General features: G+C 35.6%; 2 protein-coding genes across 4 annotated transcripts; one reads left to right on the forward strand and one right to left on the reverse strand.

The window, feature by feature from the left end:
* Positions 1 to 703: 703 nt before the first annotated feature.
* LOC145594616 (uncharacterized) lies at positions 704 to 8,007 on the forward strand. Of its 3 annotated transcripts, XM_081650939.1 has the most exons (12): positions 704 to 978; positions 1,170 to 1,301; positions 1,655 to 1,822; positions 2,428 to 2,652; positions 2,808 to 2,870; positions 4,365 to 4,792; positions 4,876 to 4,986; positions 5,081 to 5,568; positions 5,964 to 6,132; positions 6,950 to 7,189; positions 7,272 to 7,406; positions 7,521 to 8,007. In XM_081650939.1, the coding sequence occupies exons 2-12, from the start codon at positions 1,181 to 1,183 to the stop codon at positions 7,650 to 7,652; spliced, it is 2,280 nt and encodes a 759-aa protein (XP_081507065.1). In that variant the 5' UTR covers positions 704 to 978; positions 1,170 to 1,180; the 3' UTR covers positions 7,653 to 8,007. The 3 variants fall into 3 exon arrangements, with proteins under 3 accessions (XP_081507065.1, XP_081507067.1, XP_081507068.1); XM_081650941.1 differs by lacking the exon at positions 2,428 to 2,652 and having other exon boundaries at positions 705 to 978; positions 7,521 to 8,004; XM_081650942.1 differs by lacking the exons at positions 2,428 to 2,652; positions 2,808 to 2,870 and having other exon boundaries at positions 705 to 978; positions 7,521 to 8,004.
* A 312-nt stretch (positions 8,008 to 8,319) lies between these two features.
* On the reverse strand, positions 8,320 to 16,904 carry LOC145595965 (protein ACTIVITY OF BC1 COMPLEX KINASE 1, chloroplastic-like). The gene is made up of 14 exons (XM_081652397.1): positions 16,377 to 16,904; positions 15,568 to 15,774; positions 14,639 to 14,728; positions 14,403 to 14,549; positions 13,199 to 13,363; positions 12,763 to 12,903; positions 12,492 to 12,671; positions 11,837 to 12,032; positions 10,521 to 10,648; positions 9,577 to 9,648; positions 9,173 to 9,285; positions 8,925 to 9,066; positions 8,783 to 8,852; positions 8,320 to 8,698 (listed from the first exon to the last, which is right to left on the reverse strand). The coding sequence occupies exons 1-14, from the start codon at positions 16,647 to 16,649 to the stop codon at positions 8,637 to 8,639; spliced, it is 1,986 nt and encodes a 661-aa protein (XP_081508523.1). The 5' UTR covers positions 16,650 to 16,904; the 3' UTR covers positions 8,320 to 8,636.
* Between the last annotated feature and the right edge of the window lie 1,404 nt (positions 16,905 to 18,308).

An 18,308-nucleotide genomic window follows, 5' to 3' on the forward strand; every position in this document is an offset into this window, starting at 1 on the left:
AATAAGAATTTCATTATTTTTATTTTGATATAAAAGAGATAAAGAAAGTAGAGAGTAGGAGTTTATCTACTAGGATATTGCCAAAGATAGCTGACTTAAAACAAAAGATCAAAACCTCTTTGATTGGCTTCATGCTTCTTCAACATAAATATTCGTAGAGGTAGATTTATACTAGTAATTGCAAAGTGAGAAATTACCGCAATCTATCTTAATTCCGCCTATGTAACTTCAAGCACCAATTCTTTCTCTTTCAATCCAATTTACTATCCTCTTTAAAGGTGCGAAGTATAATATAATTTCCCTAATCTTTGCATTTTACTTAGTCTTAAAAAATTTTAGTAATTGTGTTCTTGAAAAAAAAAGTAATGGGGTAATTTTTTTTTTTGGAATAAATGTTTCCTAATAGTAATTGGGTAACTTTATATTTTGCCCTAAATTTGCAACCTTACAATTTAAATTTCTTAAAGTTTGAAACTTTGATTGATTTTCTGCTCATAATGTTAAAATATAAAGTTTCTTGGATTCAATTTCCCCTCGAGTCAAAGAGAAAAAAAAAAAAAAAAAATCCCAAAATCATATACGGATTACTCCTTATTTGATTTCCCTTAGGAATACATTATTAATTACAGAATATCTCGTGTATTAATACGGGTGCCTTCTAATTCCGACTAGAGTCTTTAAACAAGGTAGATAAAGTAGTCCACTTTGCATCTACAAACTTACAAAGACACAAAGCGTTGAAGTGTTCCAGAGTTTGTACGGTTGTACCATCTCTAATCATCTGCAAAACCTTCTTATTTTAATCAATTAAACCTCTTTGCATTGATCTTCTTTAAATACCCAATTCAAAGTGAATAAACAAACTGAGGTTTAATTACTAATTTAGAAATCCAATTAGGGTTTGTTAATTTCCCTCTTTCGAATCTTCTGGGTACCAATGCAACAAAGCTGAAGTAATTTGTTGCCTTCAATCCATTGGTAAAGTATCTTCCTTTAATTTTATCAATTTTTTTTTGGATCCTTACTTTACTTCCACTATAAATCCCCAGTTTTACAATTGTAGGAAATTGGTATATTGCCTCAAAGATTGAATTTTTCTGGGTTTGTGATTTTTAGTTGATATAATTGTTTCCAATTGATACGGATTGTTTATTTTGGTAATGTGTTAGATAGTAGAGCCATGTCTCGCAAAGCTAATCATGGATATGATTACGACGAGGACGACATTTACGACGATTATGATGAAGATTATGCATATGATTATGAAGATGATGATGATGATAATGTTCATGTAGAGCATTGTAAGTCTTGTCTTTGATTTTGAGTGTTTTATAGTATTTTTAATGCTTATCGCGGCGTTGAGTTGGTAAATGAAAGTAATTTATGGCTGATTTCGAAGTATGAAATACAAGTTAAAAGACTAATTATAGAATTCTTGTTGTATGGTTACACTTTTATGAAGATTTAGTATTACATTGTGTATTGTAGTTATTATATGGAAAGATTCGAAAACTTCCCTACCCTTGTTATCCTATCCTCCATCATTTTCTCCCATTTAATGTGCAATAAAAGTATGTTTAATAGTCTAGATTACCGGTGATCTTTTGTACGAAAATCAAACTATATTTATCTATCCTTGAATTTGATGTTGCAGCTGAAGAAGTAGTAGTGAAAAAGGAAGCAAAGAAGCCCGGGGTTTGGTGCTGTTCTGTATGTACCTATGATAATGAAGAGAGTATGACTTATTGTGAGATATGTGGTGTTCTTCGTGTTCCCCCTTCTGACAGTAGCAGCAATAGCGGCAGTATTGATAAGAAAACAGGTAATGGAAGTGTATAAACTTAAGATTTCACATTTGTGTCAGTGTTTTGTTCATATAATCAATTATACAGCCATTGTTTGGTTTTGCCCGTATTGAGCTCATTATGCTTAAGGATAATAAATGGAGTGTTAGTTGGTCTTTTAATTTTTTCATCCTTTCTGGAGAAGAGGACAGGATAGTTGCAACTGTTGTGAGGGTTTATCTATGTGGTCTGTAGCTTCATGTGAACTATTTGAACATGTACTTTAGAGTTATGGTTTATTATCTTCCTTTTGTGTATTTATTGTTTGTTTTAAGCCAATGTCACTATGCTTGACCATTAGTAAGACTGAAGGGTTTTGGAACTTTGGCCTTTTCTTAGCTTAGATTGCCACCTGTCCAATGAAAAGAGACTCTTCCATCAACGGGGAAAAGCCTAGCGTATCAGCTTCATTTCTATGTGATCTTATCACTGTTCAGCTTTGATAAGAACTATTTTGTGCTTCAAAGTCTGTAAAGTTGCCTTGCTCTGGTACATGTCAGTGTCAGCATCCAGTGGCCTTCTAGTTACACTTAGGTTTTTTGTTCTGGAGTGGTTATTTATAGAATAGATCTGTTTGCTGCAGTTGGTGGCACGTGCAAAGGTTCTGGAGTATCCCAATTGGCCAAGTCTCTATTTGCATCAGTGTCGTGTCGGACACCCAAAATGGCTGTAGTCTCTCATCCACAGAATTTTTGTAATCTAACTGGAGAAGGCAGTAGATGCCATGACATTAAAAATGCTCAACAACATTATCATGTGTACTCTGATGGGCAGAGTGCACCACGTAGCTCCCGCCTCACAACTATAGGTCTGCTAGAAATTCAAAAGCAAGAATGTCCTAATAGGAAATTATTTATGATCTTTTTTTGCACCGTGATAGTTGTCATAACTATGGAATCACTCATAATAAGATTGCAGAGCCTATTTACTGAATATTTTCTGATTTTAAATGGTTCTTATCAGCCCCGTTCAAGTTCGATGTTCCCTCACCAGATGATATCATCTCCTTGAATACAGTTAAAAAAGGTACATAATATTGACTGCAAGAAACTTTTTTAGCATTCTAGTTTACTGCTGTCATCTCCTATCATATGCATGTTGCAGATGAGTTGTCACTTAGGCGTTAGCTGTTGCTTGTGTAGTATGGTACTTTTTTTTTTTATCCTTCTCATTTTACTCTCCTTCGCATCCTTTGCCACTGCATTATCAGTTATTAATCAAAGCATCTTTATTTTTTGCTTTAGCAAAATATGTGTTTGTGTGTGTCTAAAATGTGCATGTGTGTGTGTTCATACAGAGGTCAGATAATGAAGATTTAAATAGAACGTTGATCACTTAATTACGGATCAATTTACGTAACTTTGTTTGCAGTTAACTTAACTATCAGTTTCCCACTGGGATTAGTCATCAATGAGGATTTAATCTTTGACCTTGTACAGTAACACTGGAGTATTAATTTTACGGATATGATTACAGGATCAAAACTCTTGATATTGGTTTATTCATGGGTTTTTTCTAGTAAATTTTTTGTTAAATTAATTCTATATCCTCCATTAAAAAAAAAAATTATAATATCTGCAACGCTTAGGGGACGCACTATTTTTAGGAGAGTAGAGAGATAGTATAAGGGAATCAGGTTATAAGGAGATAGATAGAGAATACATAGCCAGATTTTGTAATGAAACTTCAAAATAAGGTGATACCAAAAAAAAAAAAAAAAAAAAAAAACAGTGGAAGTAGTTGTTTGCTTGGTACCTGGCTGATAAGCTGATATTCTAACAAGATGTGTATCGTGTTTTGTTCCAATCTGAAAAGGGATAGAAAGAAAAGTGTGAGTAAATATTAGGGCTTTTATCCTGCATGGTGAGTTGACTTAGACAATGTAGTCTTTGAATTTATCTGACCATCCGCTGGCCACTGTAGAGAGAAGTCGACAGGCAGACTGCTGTGCAAACAATTGCTAATTCTGATTCTAATACTATGTTGGGAAATATTATGACTATTGATCATGATGCAGTTTTAATCTTAATCAAATGCTGAGAAAATATTGTGTCCAGCTCCCTTATTCTTCATACAGTCCCGACTTCCTCATTTTTTGGTATCATTATCTGACACTTGGATTCACACCTCCTTCTTTGAATTCTGAAGTCTTGCTACTAATACATTAGGGTAATTCAGTTTCATAGGCATGCACCAACCTGAAGTTCTATGTGAACTTCCTTGTCTAGGTTTCTAGTTTACCTGTTCCTAGGGCCTAGGGGACAACCTATGTAGCATTGTAGCAAGTAGTCAAAACTCTTCTTGTATTATGTTTTGCCTTTCTTTTTATGGGTACAATGTTTAATGTATTGAGCTAATTTATGTCTTATATATGAATTTCTAGCTATTGTAAGACTCATAATATTTAATGTTTTTGAATAGTATGCTCTCTGTTATTCCTGTAAAGATCACAAAAACTTTCTTTTGGGCCTTGTATAAATTTGCGTACTGATGTCTTAGCGCTTAACTTTATTTATTCAGGATCTGCTCGTGCACCCCCAGGTTTTCCTGCGAACAATACAACTACAGTGACACAGTCTAGTCCAAGACAAATTGATAGTTACATTGAAATTGAAAGAACCACTCCAGAAGATCACAGTTTTGCCTCAACTTCAAAATCTTCAAGTAACAATGGTATGGCTGAGGGTCTATCAAGCTCTATAAGATCTGAAAAGTTCCCTGCTAAGGACCCAAAATCCAAACACAATAGCGCAGGTGCGAGTATTTCTCCAGCAAATGGAACAGAGCCTGAGAATCTTTCTAGTGACATAAATCATATGTCTATTGATAGTAAACCTGGTTCTTCCAAACTTGTTATTCCTAAGAAAAACCTTGCACAGTACAAACCTGAGAAGTGGATGCTACCTGACAATGAAGATGGTGTAATGGCTCAACTAAATCTTGCTATTGTAAGTATCTGATGCCAATTAGTAGCTTTTGGTTGTCATCTTGTTTAGGGAAAGATTATATAATGCCGTTGGTGGTGCCACAGGTTGGCCATGTGGATTCTGGAAAGTCAACACTGTCAGGAAGACTCTTACACCTCTTGGGCCAAATATCTCAAAGACAAATGCACAAGTTCGAAAAAGAATCCAAACAACAGGTAAATTATTGATATGGTTCAGTGTAAAGCTTTTTTATCTGATTATATCTTTTTTGCCTCTCATAATTAGTTATACATCTGTGTGGCCGTTTAGGGAAAAGGTTCCTTTGCCTATGCTTGGGCTCTGGATGAGAGTGCCGAAGAAAGGGAACGGGGTATAACAATGACAGTAGGTGTTGCTTATTTTGACACCAAAAAGTATCATGTGGTTGTGCTAGACTCTCCTGGACATAAAGATTTTGTCCCAAATATGATATCTGGCGCAACCCAAGCAGATGCTGCGATTCTTGTTATAGATGCCTCAGTTGGTGCATTTGAAACGGGCATGGATAATACTGGTGGGCAATCACGGGAGCATGCACAGCTTATCAGAAGTTTTGGTGTTGATCAAATTATTGTTGCTGTTAACAAAATGGATGTAGTGGGTTACTCCAAGGAACGATTTGAGTTGATCAAGCATCAAGTTGGATCATTTCTTCGTCAGTGTGGTTTCAAGGAATCTTTCATCTCATGGGTTCCTGTGAGTGCTATGGAAAATCAAAATATGGTGGCTGCAGCTTCCGATTCACGGCTAAATTCCTGGTGAGTGTGTAATTTTTTAAATTACAGTCATAAAATCCAACCGTTTGCTTTCCAATACAAAGATGTAGGTTTTTACTTTGGTGGCCAGATCTAATTGTTCAGGAACTGTAGTGGCGAACTGGCGATTGACTTAGGCCTTTAATGTATGTGGTGTTGGTTTTCCAATTTATTAATCTTTAACTCTATTAGGCCCTTGTAGTCTTCAGTTTATAGATGTTTGTATCTTATTCCTTGAAGACTTTGGAGCACGTTATAAAAGAGAGCAACATTCAGAGGGGATTTCTGAGGGGAATTATTATGTTGACAATATACTACGCATAAAACTGTCATTTTCTGGAACTCCTGTGCTGCTATCTGCTTATTGGTTATGATCTGTTGTGATGCTTGATATGCAGGTACAAGGGGTCTCATCTTTTGGATGCAATAGATTCACTCTGCCCACCTAAGAGAGACTATGAAAAACCCCTGCTCATGCCCATTTGTGATATTGTCAAGACACATTCGATGGCTCAGATATCTGCATGTGGTAAGCTGGAAGCTGGAGCCCTTCGTAATGGATGCAAGGTATATATCACTATGAGCTTTGAGAAATTGTCTTTGGTATAAACACCTTGACCGGATGTGGACAAGCTTTTACATTTCCTTTTCTTTTATTTATATTTTCCCACTTTCTTTTATATCAACCTACTAATGACCTACAACTTCAACTAGTATCTGACCAAGCCATGGTATTTGACCCGTATCATTGCCACCCGAATATTATAGTTGAACACAAATTTGAAATAAACCTTTGTCAATAATTAATGGAAAATCTTATGAGATTAGAGAGTTATCACCCAAAAGTCACAATTAAAGAAGGAAATGTATCACTTATCTGAAGTGACAACCTTGATCGATAATTTAATGGAGAATGTTAAAATGAGATTACAGAGAAAACCTTGAAAATTGCATACTAATGTTGCAATTTGGAGAAGTTAACAAAGTAACAGAGAGATATACAAGTTGAACTAGGAGCTTTTATGTAATTGGGTTGGTTGTTTTTTCGTGCAGCAAGATTATGAATTTTTGCTGGTTTTGTGGATTTTTTTTTTTCGTTTGTATGAGTTTAGGGGTTGAGTGACGAACGAGATATGGCTGGGGCTTCATGTTTCTATAATGAGCACACAAAAGGTGTATTATATACATATGTCAAATTTGAGGACTAAAAAGAATGGTAATGTATGTATAGTAGTGTATGCTAGAATAGCAAGATGTATCTGTGTTTTTCATTCTTCTCATTGGATCCCAGTATACTTCTAAATATAGATTTCCCCTTAACTCGATATCATAACTCTCTCTACTTGCTCATAATCGCAGTCAATAACTCAATATTGGAATGCAGGTTTTAGTTATGCCTGTAGGGGAAATAGCAACGGTACGCTCCATTGAGTGCAACTCCCAACCTTGTGCCGTTGCAAGAGCTGGAGAGAATGTTTCTGTTGTTCTACAGGGCATTGATGCTGCTCATGTGATAGCAGGGGGAGTGTTGTGTCATCCAGATTATCCTGTGAGAGTTGCATCTCATTTGGAGTTGAAGATTCTTATCTTTGATATAAAAATCCCTATTTTGATTGGTTCTCAGGTGAGCATCATTGTAGTTTGTGTAATTTACTAATTACTAAATTTGTAATGGGAACTTATAGTTTAGTCCCTATGAATTGCAGTTGGAGTTCCATATCCACCATGCAAAGGAAGCGGCTAGAGTTGTGAAAATAGTGTCATTGCTTGACCCCAAAACTGGCAAGGAGACAAAGAAAGCACCCCGCTGTCTTGTAGCAAAGCAGACTGCTATAATAGAGGTTAGATACGATTTTGCTCTGGTTTTGAGTTTTTTTGTGGATGATAATCTTTTTGCAGTAGAGTCTTCAAGTGTTCAACATTATTAATAGGTTTTTTTTTCCCTGTCGTTTCAGGTAGCTTTACAAGACTCAATTTGTGTTGAGGATTTCACCAGCTGTAAAGCTCTTGGGCGGGTTTTCCTGCGTTCATCAGGAAGAACCATAGCAGTAGGGGTAGTGACACGAGTGATTGACGATCAGAAATAACAGCAGTCTCTTGGTTTGTACATTGTTATATTTTTAAATTCAAATATTAGATTGTAGGTCTCAGATTATAAGCACACAGAGATAATGTGAGGGTTTTTTGGGCAATCAGTTACAACTCTTACAAAGAGGCGTAAGTGTACAACATTACAAAGTAGTTTAAGTATTACATAAGATTGGGGAACATCACCAGCTTTCTTGTGTATTCATCGGTTGATGATCCGCCCTACTGTAATTCACAAGTTTTATTTATTTTCCATTTTTAAGCTGGTTGTAAAGAATGCCCTTCATTTATTGTTGATCAGTATCTCAATTTTTTTTCCCCTCAATTAGATTATTGATGGAAATAAAGTTAAAACAATGTTATTGAAGCGCATCATAGAAGACATCGCAGTTTTATTAAGCATGTAAATGTACTATTGAGTATGGACAGTAACATTAAACTTTGTCTGTTAAAACATTTTAAATGCCAATTATAACTTTATAATATTGTATGGAGTCTAATACTGAATTTATGATGAAAATAAGATGTTAATACGGTTTCTTTGGGATGAAGTGTGATGATTTGATGCTTATTTTCTTATATGCTCCCAATCGATCTGTAGTAGGTCGGGTGTCTAACACTTGTTTTAGTAACTTTGTACAGAATGTCATTATAAGAAATGTCATGGAGTATGAAAATAATACTGTAATGATTTAATTACAATTAATTTAACCTCCGATACAATAATTATCTGTAATATACTTCGTACAAAATTGCACCAAAGAACGTATCATGGTATGGTGACTTGGTGAGAACCTAGCCATCTTTAATTCTTTACAGTTCTATATACAAAAACTGTGGTTTCCTGCCTATACATATAATACAAAATATGACATAGCTAGGGTCTAACAAACCCTATTTGTTCTACAAAATCAATTTTCCTCCTTTATTCCAGCATATACAAGGAATAATATGAATTCATGACAGCCAGTAATCTCCCAGCTTCAGTCATATAAAATTGAATTACTCCAAGAAAGCAGAACATCGCGTGCCATACTTGGCAAGTCTGCAAGTTAAGTATACGCTTGATCAACACTCCAACACCAAATTCAGAATATTCAATATTTCACACATGTCAAAAGAAACTAACCTCGAGCAACTTCCACAGCAACATTCGGTACATCTACTTGATCCTCAACCAAACGGTACACATCTATAAGCTGCAGCATAACAGGCAAATTTAAGAAACACCCGAAGTTTAATGAGAGGGAAAGAGAATTTTGATACAATACCTCTTGTATATGAAGCTTTGAGTCTTCAGTCATAGCAAGAACAAGCTGTCTACGAATCCCCTCATCGATCAAGAACAGTCGTGTTCCGTCCTTGATGGTGTCTGTAAGGTCCAACTTGGAGGTTGATTGTTCATTCCCTTTCCTTTGAAAGAAGACAAATAAGCCAGGTGACAGTTAGAAATATGAGCCAGAGTTGTCATTGAGTGTGGAATGGGAGAGTTTGATAAGGATGAAGTAACTATACTGACTTGTCCCTTAGTTGCAATGCTGGAGTACTGCTCATCCTTGAAACATTCTCCTTTGCCAACACAATCAAATTTTCCAGCCGTTTCCACTGAAAAACCCCGTCTTTGAAGAGTACCTGATGCAGGGTGAAGAAGATGAGGAGGGTATTCAGAGTAAGGGCTAGCACTTGGTATACGATTCTTATATGAAATCAACAGCACTTCATTTTATGAAGACCTATTATTGGCTTTATATCATGCCTTTTAAAAAAAGTTTTGTAAGGTGGTAAAGAATGGTTTTCTCGATTATTGCAATGTATTACACAGCGTCAGAATCAAGCTCTCAACAGGACACTAGAATAATGACAACCTAATAAGCAAATTTGACTTGTAATAAGCATGAGCAAGGAGGCGATCATCTAATTCACCTGGATAAGACGATCACAAAGAGCAGGATTTGGATCTGTAAGAAGACGCTTCGCCACATATGGGTAAGCTACCTAGATAGTTGCAAACAATAAGCATATAAAAATAAATAGTCAGAATATAAAAGAGTAAATCATAAATCATCTCAGAGCTTGAATAAGCTATCAGCATAAAAATAAAAAATAAATCAATAAAATCAAGCAATTAAACTTGTAGAAATAAATCGCCTACAATTTGTTACAGAATATAGTTAAGTCTTGGACAAACATATCAATATAGAAAGTGTCATTCTATATGCAGGCTAAACTTTTGAAGCAAGTCACATGACTAACCTCTTGAGCAAGGTGGGCCTAATTCCACATACCACAACATTTCAAGAAAATGGAGTTCATTACAGATCCTAAACTAGCAATCTTGGGAATAACCAGCTATTGTCAGAGCAACAGAAAGAAAAGAAAACTTGACAGGAAACACTTTTAAAGATCTGGTTCGCCTGAGTTTAGACAAAGGTGTCAATATGCATAGACATGATGGACAAATGATAAAGTATACTTAGCTCTGCTCTCTTCTGAGACAGAAGACCTATAGCTTATCATGAACTCCCTCATAGATCAAGCATATGAACCCAGGAAGCATTTACTTTTCACATAGAAGCATTTTGAATTACTTGTTTACTGAAACCCATCTTTTACAATCAAAATGTTAAATGATAGGTGTTTCCAAGATTATCTCATAAGAAACCCAAAACATATAATTCTAGTTCGGTACTTTAAAGGAAATAGAGATCTCAAGTTCCCAACACAAGTGAATCACATAATCCGAGCCATCAGGCATTCAACCTAAATCTGTATGAATATGCTTCTTTGGTCAATCAACAAACAATTCTACTAGTGGGTATTTACATTTGGCTAGATACATAGCAAGGATATTGGTAAAAAGTAAATACCTCAAGGAATTTAAAATCCGGCTTCAGAGATAAGCATATTCCTTCTTGCGTCAATAGAGATCGGATGACAAGTGAAAACCTTTCTGGAATACGAATTGGATAGTTGTAAACAAGCTGATTGAATTTACCTGAAATTCATGGTTTACAAATCTTCATTAGACATTATCCAGAATAAAGGATTTTAGATTTTAAAACTATCTCGCATCAAAATCAAAGTCCATAATGTGGAAGTAATTACCAATTAGCAACACCATTTTAGTCATGATCATTTTAGCTGACTTGTAAGGAAAATTACACTCAAGAGGGCACAACAACATAGAGTTTTCTAGGTTCTCTCCTTCAGTTAGGTCACAACTCATATTTTGATCTCTAGTAGGATTCCAAATATAATTAGAGCCCAGAAAGCAACTCTAGAGGCTCAAGGAAACAAAACGTTAACTCTTTTGTGGTCTAGGCGCATTGCTTAGGGGTCATGCACCTTTTGTGGTCTAGGCGAAGTGCTCAGGGGTCATGCACCTTAGGGGTCATATTATTTGTATTGCCATGAGAACACATGATGTTTCTTGTTCATATTATTTTGTATTGCCACTGTGTGTTAGAAACATTATGTGTTCTCATGGCAATACAAATAATATGAACAAGAAATTGTTCAAGAATAAGTATAAATTGTCATAGCATGGCAAAGAAAGCCATTGACTTGAAAACAATATTTGATGTGACCAAGGTGCTAAATAGTATTCACCAATTTGTTCCTTAAGGTTAACATGATACTTCACAGTTCACAAACAAGAGCAATCTAGGTCTAGGGAGTGACTCGTGAGTTTGGAGCCACGTGAACTTATTCCCAATATGAGAAAGGAGTAGAAGAAATGTTTTGAGAAACATGGGAAATTATTATGTATTAAAATTAAAAACAGACACTTCACAGCTCCAATCTAGGTCTAGGGTGGGAGTTTGGATCCACGTGAACTTATTCCCCAAAAAAGAAAGGAGTAGAAGAAAAGTTTTAGGAAAACATGGGAGATTATTGTGCATCAATATTAAAAATAGATACCTCATATGAAATCAAGGATAGTATGAGTAATGACTGTGTTATCATTGATTCACCTCAAAGGATATATATACGATGATTATAATTCAAGCATGATCACATTACTCACATTCACATGCAATAGCAACATCAAATTAACATTTTTATTCATCACAACATCGCTTCAAAAGTCAAGAGATAACATCATACATATAAGCATGTTCAATAGTAAAGCAGTGCTCAATGAGTTATTTATCAGAGAACGTAAAATGGGAAAGGAAGTTACCAGTGACACTTCTAAAATTAAATTCTGATACCCCTTTCCCAAGAGAATTCTGCCATATGGCTTCTAATGCAGGAATAATAGGAGCCACATCAGTCCCCTTTGCCAGGAAACCAAGCCTAGTGAAATCATTTGCCATCTCTGCATAATCCTCATTAACAGCATGGACGACAGCATCTATCAATATCTGTTTATTTTGCTGAAACACGACCACAAAAATATATTAATTCATGGAAAACTCCCAAGGGAAGAATATTCATACAGAAACATTACCTATTCATGAGTAAAATGAAGCCATGAGGCCCGTGACCAGTATCATTTAGCACAATTTTATCCATAAAAGTAAAAAGAACGCCAGGTAAAGATTTCAATAAATTCAAACACTGAATGAGTTCATGACACGTGCCTTATAGCACAAATCTTGTGTCAAATTAGTTTTTTCTTTTTTTCCAAATATAATGGCCGAGAATTTCTTTAGATATCCTTAAGAAGGAAGAGAATAAATTTGTATTGAAACCTGCTGGAAATTTCTACTCTTCATGTAGCAGCTTTAGCAAGCTTAAATGAGAAGAAATCTTATAGCCTATGACATCACATACGTAACAGGACTGACAATAATTAAACAATTAAGGAATTCTGTGCCTCCTTTGTAACTTACCTGGCTCAGAACAGCAACATTTCCGAAGTCCACATACGCAATCCGCCCATCACGCATAGCAAATATATTTCCAGGATGAGGATCTCCATGGAACAGCCCAAACTCTAATAACTGCCGCAGGGCAGCACTTACTCCAACAGTCAAAAACCCATCCATGTCAAGGCCTGAATCCCTAACAGCCTAACGAATAATAAGAACAAGTTATAGTCAGTAAAAGAAAAGCCTTCACCAGAAAGTAATAAGGAAAATAATTACCCCAGTATTTTCAAACCTGAGGATCAGTACATCGAATTCCGTCAATCCATTCCATCACAAGCACGCGCGAGCCAGAATACTGCTTGTAAACTTTAGGAATTTTGACAGTTGGATCATCTTTAAAATTCTCTAAAAACTCTTCAATGTTACGAGCTTCCTGTAGATTATCAGTGGAAAAGGGGAAAATTATAATGTGATAGTACTATAATTGTATCAGCTTCAGCTAATATACATATTTTAAATATGACATAACAGAAGAATTTCCTCTCAAATTAATGAGCTTAAATCCTGTATATCTATTGATAAAAAAGACAATGACGTTACACTTCTATCAAAGAGAAAACTTATTTGTATAGCATTTAGAGAAACAGACATGGTTCATTAAGTAGCCAAAATCAATAAATCAAATCACTTATGATAGCTTATTATGAAAATCTTAGAAGAGATCTTACCAAGGTGTAATCAAGCTCTTCCAAAAGCTTCTCACCGAATTCATCAACAATCAACTCAGCATTGCAGCCTAGTTTCTGAATGCTGATTCCATTCAAAAATGATGCAAGAGTACGGAAGAGAAAAAGATCTCGATATATTATTGGCTCTATGTTAGGCCTTTGTACCTGCAAGTGCACATTTACACGTCTCATTTATAAGTTCTTAGATTTTGTTCCAAAATGAGATGTAAGTAGTAGAAACAGAAATAGGCAGAGGCTGCAGAGCCATATGAAACTTTATAGAATTGCTATGAAACTAAATTGGAAAATACTTCCCCTTGCCACGAAATATTCCTGAAACATGAGACTTCCAAGGTTCCAACAGAAAGACTAGGGTTGAAGAAAGTGGGGCAATGCGCTACTTTTTTTAGAAAAAAATATTCAATTAAAACTGCACAAATTAAAGTACAAGAGGAAGTAGAGCAATTCCTTGATCACTTTTTCTCTTTGTTCTGCCAATAATTACTTGGCTAAGAGGAAAAGTTTCAGTAAAATTATTATATTTAAACATGAAATAACAGGAAAGGAACACAATTGGAATTAGAATTTCTTAGTAATACAATGATTGGACTCAAGACAGCTACAAAAATGAGCAAGAAACCATTAACAGGTATATATTTTTTAATAATTTTGGAGCCAACCATCTTTTTATTAAATGTATATGAGGATTAAAAGAAAAAGATTGTCTAATAGTTTCCCCAAGAAAAAAAAAAATCACTATTTGATGAAACAAGCTTGTGGACAAGTTGCTTCCTTTTTTTTTTTTACTCTTTGCTACCTCTACAACTACTTGACCAGGCACAAAATTTTCTATCAAAGTTATAAGAAATTGATAGTCAACAAAAAGGAAAAACACAATATTTCTACACGATATTGGAGAAAGAATCTCCAGCTGGATTCACGAATGTTATTAGACATATCTTCGCTCTCTCCGTTACTAAGTTAAAAAGATTATAAAAAAAACTGCTTACTTCTCTAATCAAGTCCTACCTTCTCTCACAGACATAAAAATTTTAATCAAAGGGTAAATGACTACTGTGATCCCCCCGCCCCCGGCGGGCTTCGGGATGATCTAGAAAGGCATTAACAACTCTCATAAAATAGGATAATCAACAGTCTATATTTCTTCTACTAAAGACAGGAAAATTAAGGACATTAGATGCACCTTAATAGCTACGTCTTCCCCAGTGTCACGAAGGGTGGCTCGATAAACTTGACCCAAACTTGCAGCTGCTATTGTCTGTGATGAAATCTTGCTGAATATGGCCTCAAGGGGCTGCCCTAGATCCTCTTCTATGATTTTGAAGGCAACCTATCAGCATTGCCAGATATTTTCAGCTTTTGACTATCATAAAGCAAATGAATAAACAATGTATATCTAGCCATATGGAGCAGGCTTACATGATTAGGAAATGGTGGAACATCATCTTGCAAAATGCACAGTTCGTTCATGTAATCTTCTCTGATTATATCAGGTCTGCTAGCAAGAACCTATCATCAATGTCAGCCAACAAAAAAAGCAACTAATAAGAGAAAGGGCTACGATTACCAGCTGAGAAACCATTTAAATGTGATTATAATTAGAACCAAATGAAATGTGGTTCAACAAGAAAATGTCAATAAATATAGGCTCTGCTTGAAAGTTCAATGTTTAATTCCTATTCTACTTCTTTATCGAATATCTGAATGAAGGATTGGATGAGGAAAAATTTGCATGCCATTGATCATTCGCAGAAGTTTTGTAAACGAAAGTTGGCAACAGTATGAGAGTAACTCAACGAAGTAATGAGCAGGGGGCTAAAAACACAAAATTAATTGGATAAAGATTTAGCCAAAACACAAAATTAATTGGATAAAGATTTAGCCAAAACCACCTCTAGCCAACAAAAAAAACTGATATTCCTTGTAACCATGAACCCTTAAAGCATATATTTTGTGGCCTTATAACAAGTTATCGCCTATCAGCATCCCAAGATGGTGCTAAAATGCTAATCCCCTTAAATTAGATAACTACCACTTCAAAGACACAGAGACATCTTTTTTGCATATTATGATCAAGTAGCTGAGATTACGCAAGCCAGCCTATATCCTCATGGAAAACATTTGACTTCAATTCAGTAAATTCTACCTATTTATGCAGCCATAAGGTTTAGGTATTGGTTAATTTGACTGAAAATTCTCATTTCACAGGCAATAAACAATCAATTCATCCACTCCAACATCACATCAAGATATTATCCCTTAACGTGTACTGCAACTTTTGAACTTAAAAGTCCAGATATGAAAAGGTCAAAACAACTAATAAATTTCAATACCGAAAGTTCACTAACCTGCCCAGCTTTGATAAAGGATGGCCCTAAGTCACATAACAGATTCCTCAGCTGCCTTGCTCGATATGGCACAACTTCCTCATCTCTACCAACAAAAAAATCATATGATAATGTAGCCCAATATAGGCCTAAGTTCCACACTATCTCAACGCCACGTTCAACCAATGACAAAATTGCACCTCTGGATTCCAACACCTTACTCCTCACCTAACAATTAAAGCAAACAAAAACTGTCAATTTACCAATTTACTATCAATACCAAATTAGATAAAACAATCAGACCATGATACCCATTATGCTAATTAACACCAGGAATGTACTTTGTATGCGCGTTTTTTAGTTTAAACACATGAAAACTTCAATTTCACCTTTAAGCAAACCAAACCCGTTAGCCACTACATCAGTTCGACGACGTGCCCCTGTAATTTAGCCTTAAATTCATGCAAGACTGCAAGAGAATACTACATGCCTACATCAGCTACATAACAAAAGTCACATAATCCTATCCTCATTCATTAGTATTAATAACACAAACAATTGAACAACTACCAAAATGTAATGAGAAAATGTGAACAACCAAATCATATAACCATCTTTTCAGTAATTAGGGTCTGAAGTTTTCAATTTTCAGTAATTTTTTATGTTCTTGTTTTGACTGTGCACGTTTGCCAATGCACACAGAAACAATACCCAGAAACTAAATTCACTGACATGCAAAAACCCACAAACCAAATTCATCAAAACTACCATAAATTAAAAAACAAATAGCTCAAAATAACAACGATTAAATCAAAAATTCAGCATAATACCGCCTCAGGCGTATACTTGCGAAATGGTACACAAACACCACGTTCAATATCAAGCTGATCCAAGGCACTACTTCCACCATTTTTATCACTATTCTTGCTAAGTTGCAATGCATTTGCTCTAATAACTAATGATTTTGATGGGGTTTTAAAAGAATTGAATTGGGTATTGAATTTTGACTTGAAATTTAGTGATTTTGAGAAAAGGGGTGAAGGGAGTGAAATTGAGAGAGATGGGGGTGAATTAATTGTACAATTTGAGGATATAAATTCCATGATTAATAACTAAAATAACTCAAATCAACATCAAAAATCAAAATCAATAAAAAAATTAAAAACCCATGAAAAAGGAGAGAGAAATTGGATTAAATTTGGTAGTTTGGGAAGTGAAATTAATGAAATTTAGTACTTTGTGAGTGTAAGTTAGGATGAATGTGTGATAAAAAAACAACCACGAAAAAAAGGAGGGTAATTTGGAGACGTTACGAAAAAGAGTGGATAATGGGAGTTGGAGATAGCCTGATACTTGATCCTCTTTGTCACGCAGTTGTTTCAAGCTGCAATTTGCAACATGTTTGATTGTAAATTTGTAATGTTCCGGTGTTTACCAGATACTCTCAAGTTCTCGAGTCTTGTCCGATTCCTAACTATGAACATTACTCTCCAAATGGTATATTTAGGGCCTGTTCACGTTTACTTAATTTCGGTTCAGCTCCAATCAGTTCAGTTCAGTTCAGTTTCAATCAGTTCAGTTCAATTCAGCTCTTAATTTACCTCTCACATAAAATATTCATTTCAGCTCAATTCAGTTTAGTTCAGTTCAGTTCAGTTCAGTTCAGTTCCAATCAGTTCAGTTCAGTTCAGCTCCAATCAGTTCAGTTCAGTTCAGCTCAATTCAGTAAATATGAACAGGCCCTTAGTACCACCAATTTTCTTTCTCATCAACTTCACACGACCAAAACTTAAAGTGAACATATTTTTAAAATATGAGCATACAAAAGAGAACAAAGGGGAGTAGTATGTTGTTGAGACTTGCGAGGGTAGTAGTTCTTAAGTGAAAAAATCACGGATATTTATTAGGTGAATAGACTGAATACACACAAACCAAATAGAAAGACGGAGTATATTTTGAGGCATATTCTACAATACATAAAGTGTTCCTATCGAACAAACAAAAGGGGACAAAGGGAGTATTATATTGTTGAAATGTTAATTCATTAGTAAAAAACCAGAGATATGTTAGGTAAATACGCACAAAACCAAATAGAAAGGGGACTTTTATTTTGAAGCATACTCCCCACGACAATGCCCGGGGGGTAAGGGGAGGGGATTTGTCACTGATGAGAATCGAATCCCCCCCCCCCCCCTCTCCTTTCCTTATGTCCTCTATCCTTTTACATTTTATTGTAGGAAAATTTGATTTAAATAATCCAACCTTTTCCTCGTTCAAATCTATTAATCCAACCTTTGGATTATTCAAGAATAATCCAAGCTTTAGGGGGTATTCTTTTTTTATTAGGCCAAGATGACCGGTGACCTTTTCTTCAGGTAAATTTTCTTTTTTCTTTAAAAAATTTTTAAACAAAAAAATGAATTCAAAAAATATAACAAAATTAGAAAAATCTTAGAAACAAAAAAAAATTCAAAGTAATTACCAGCCCCTTCCCCCGGAAAACACCAACATCCCTCCCCAACCCGCCGGGAAATATCCACATATCCCTAAAACATCTCCCCTGCCTTCCCCCGCCGCCGGAGCTCACCGAAAAACCCACCCCCACCCTCGAATACCCCCCCTCCCTTCCCCCACCCCGTAAAACGTCCCCCTCCCTTTTCTAATTTCCGACCACCTCACTCCCCTGCCGCCCCTCACTCTCCCCAGCCATCTCTACCCTCTCCAATTCTTCCGTGCATCAACCCCCGAACCCAGCCACCCCT

The sequence above is a fragment of the Chenopodium album genome, chromosome 19 (genome assembly GCF_948465745.1).
Source record: "Chenopodium album chromosome 19, dcCheAlbu1.1, whole genome shotgun sequence".
Classification (NCBI taxonomy): domain Eukaryota; kingdom Viridiplantae; phylum Streptophyta; class Magnoliopsida; order Caryophyllales; family Amaranthaceae; genus Chenopodium; species Chenopodium album.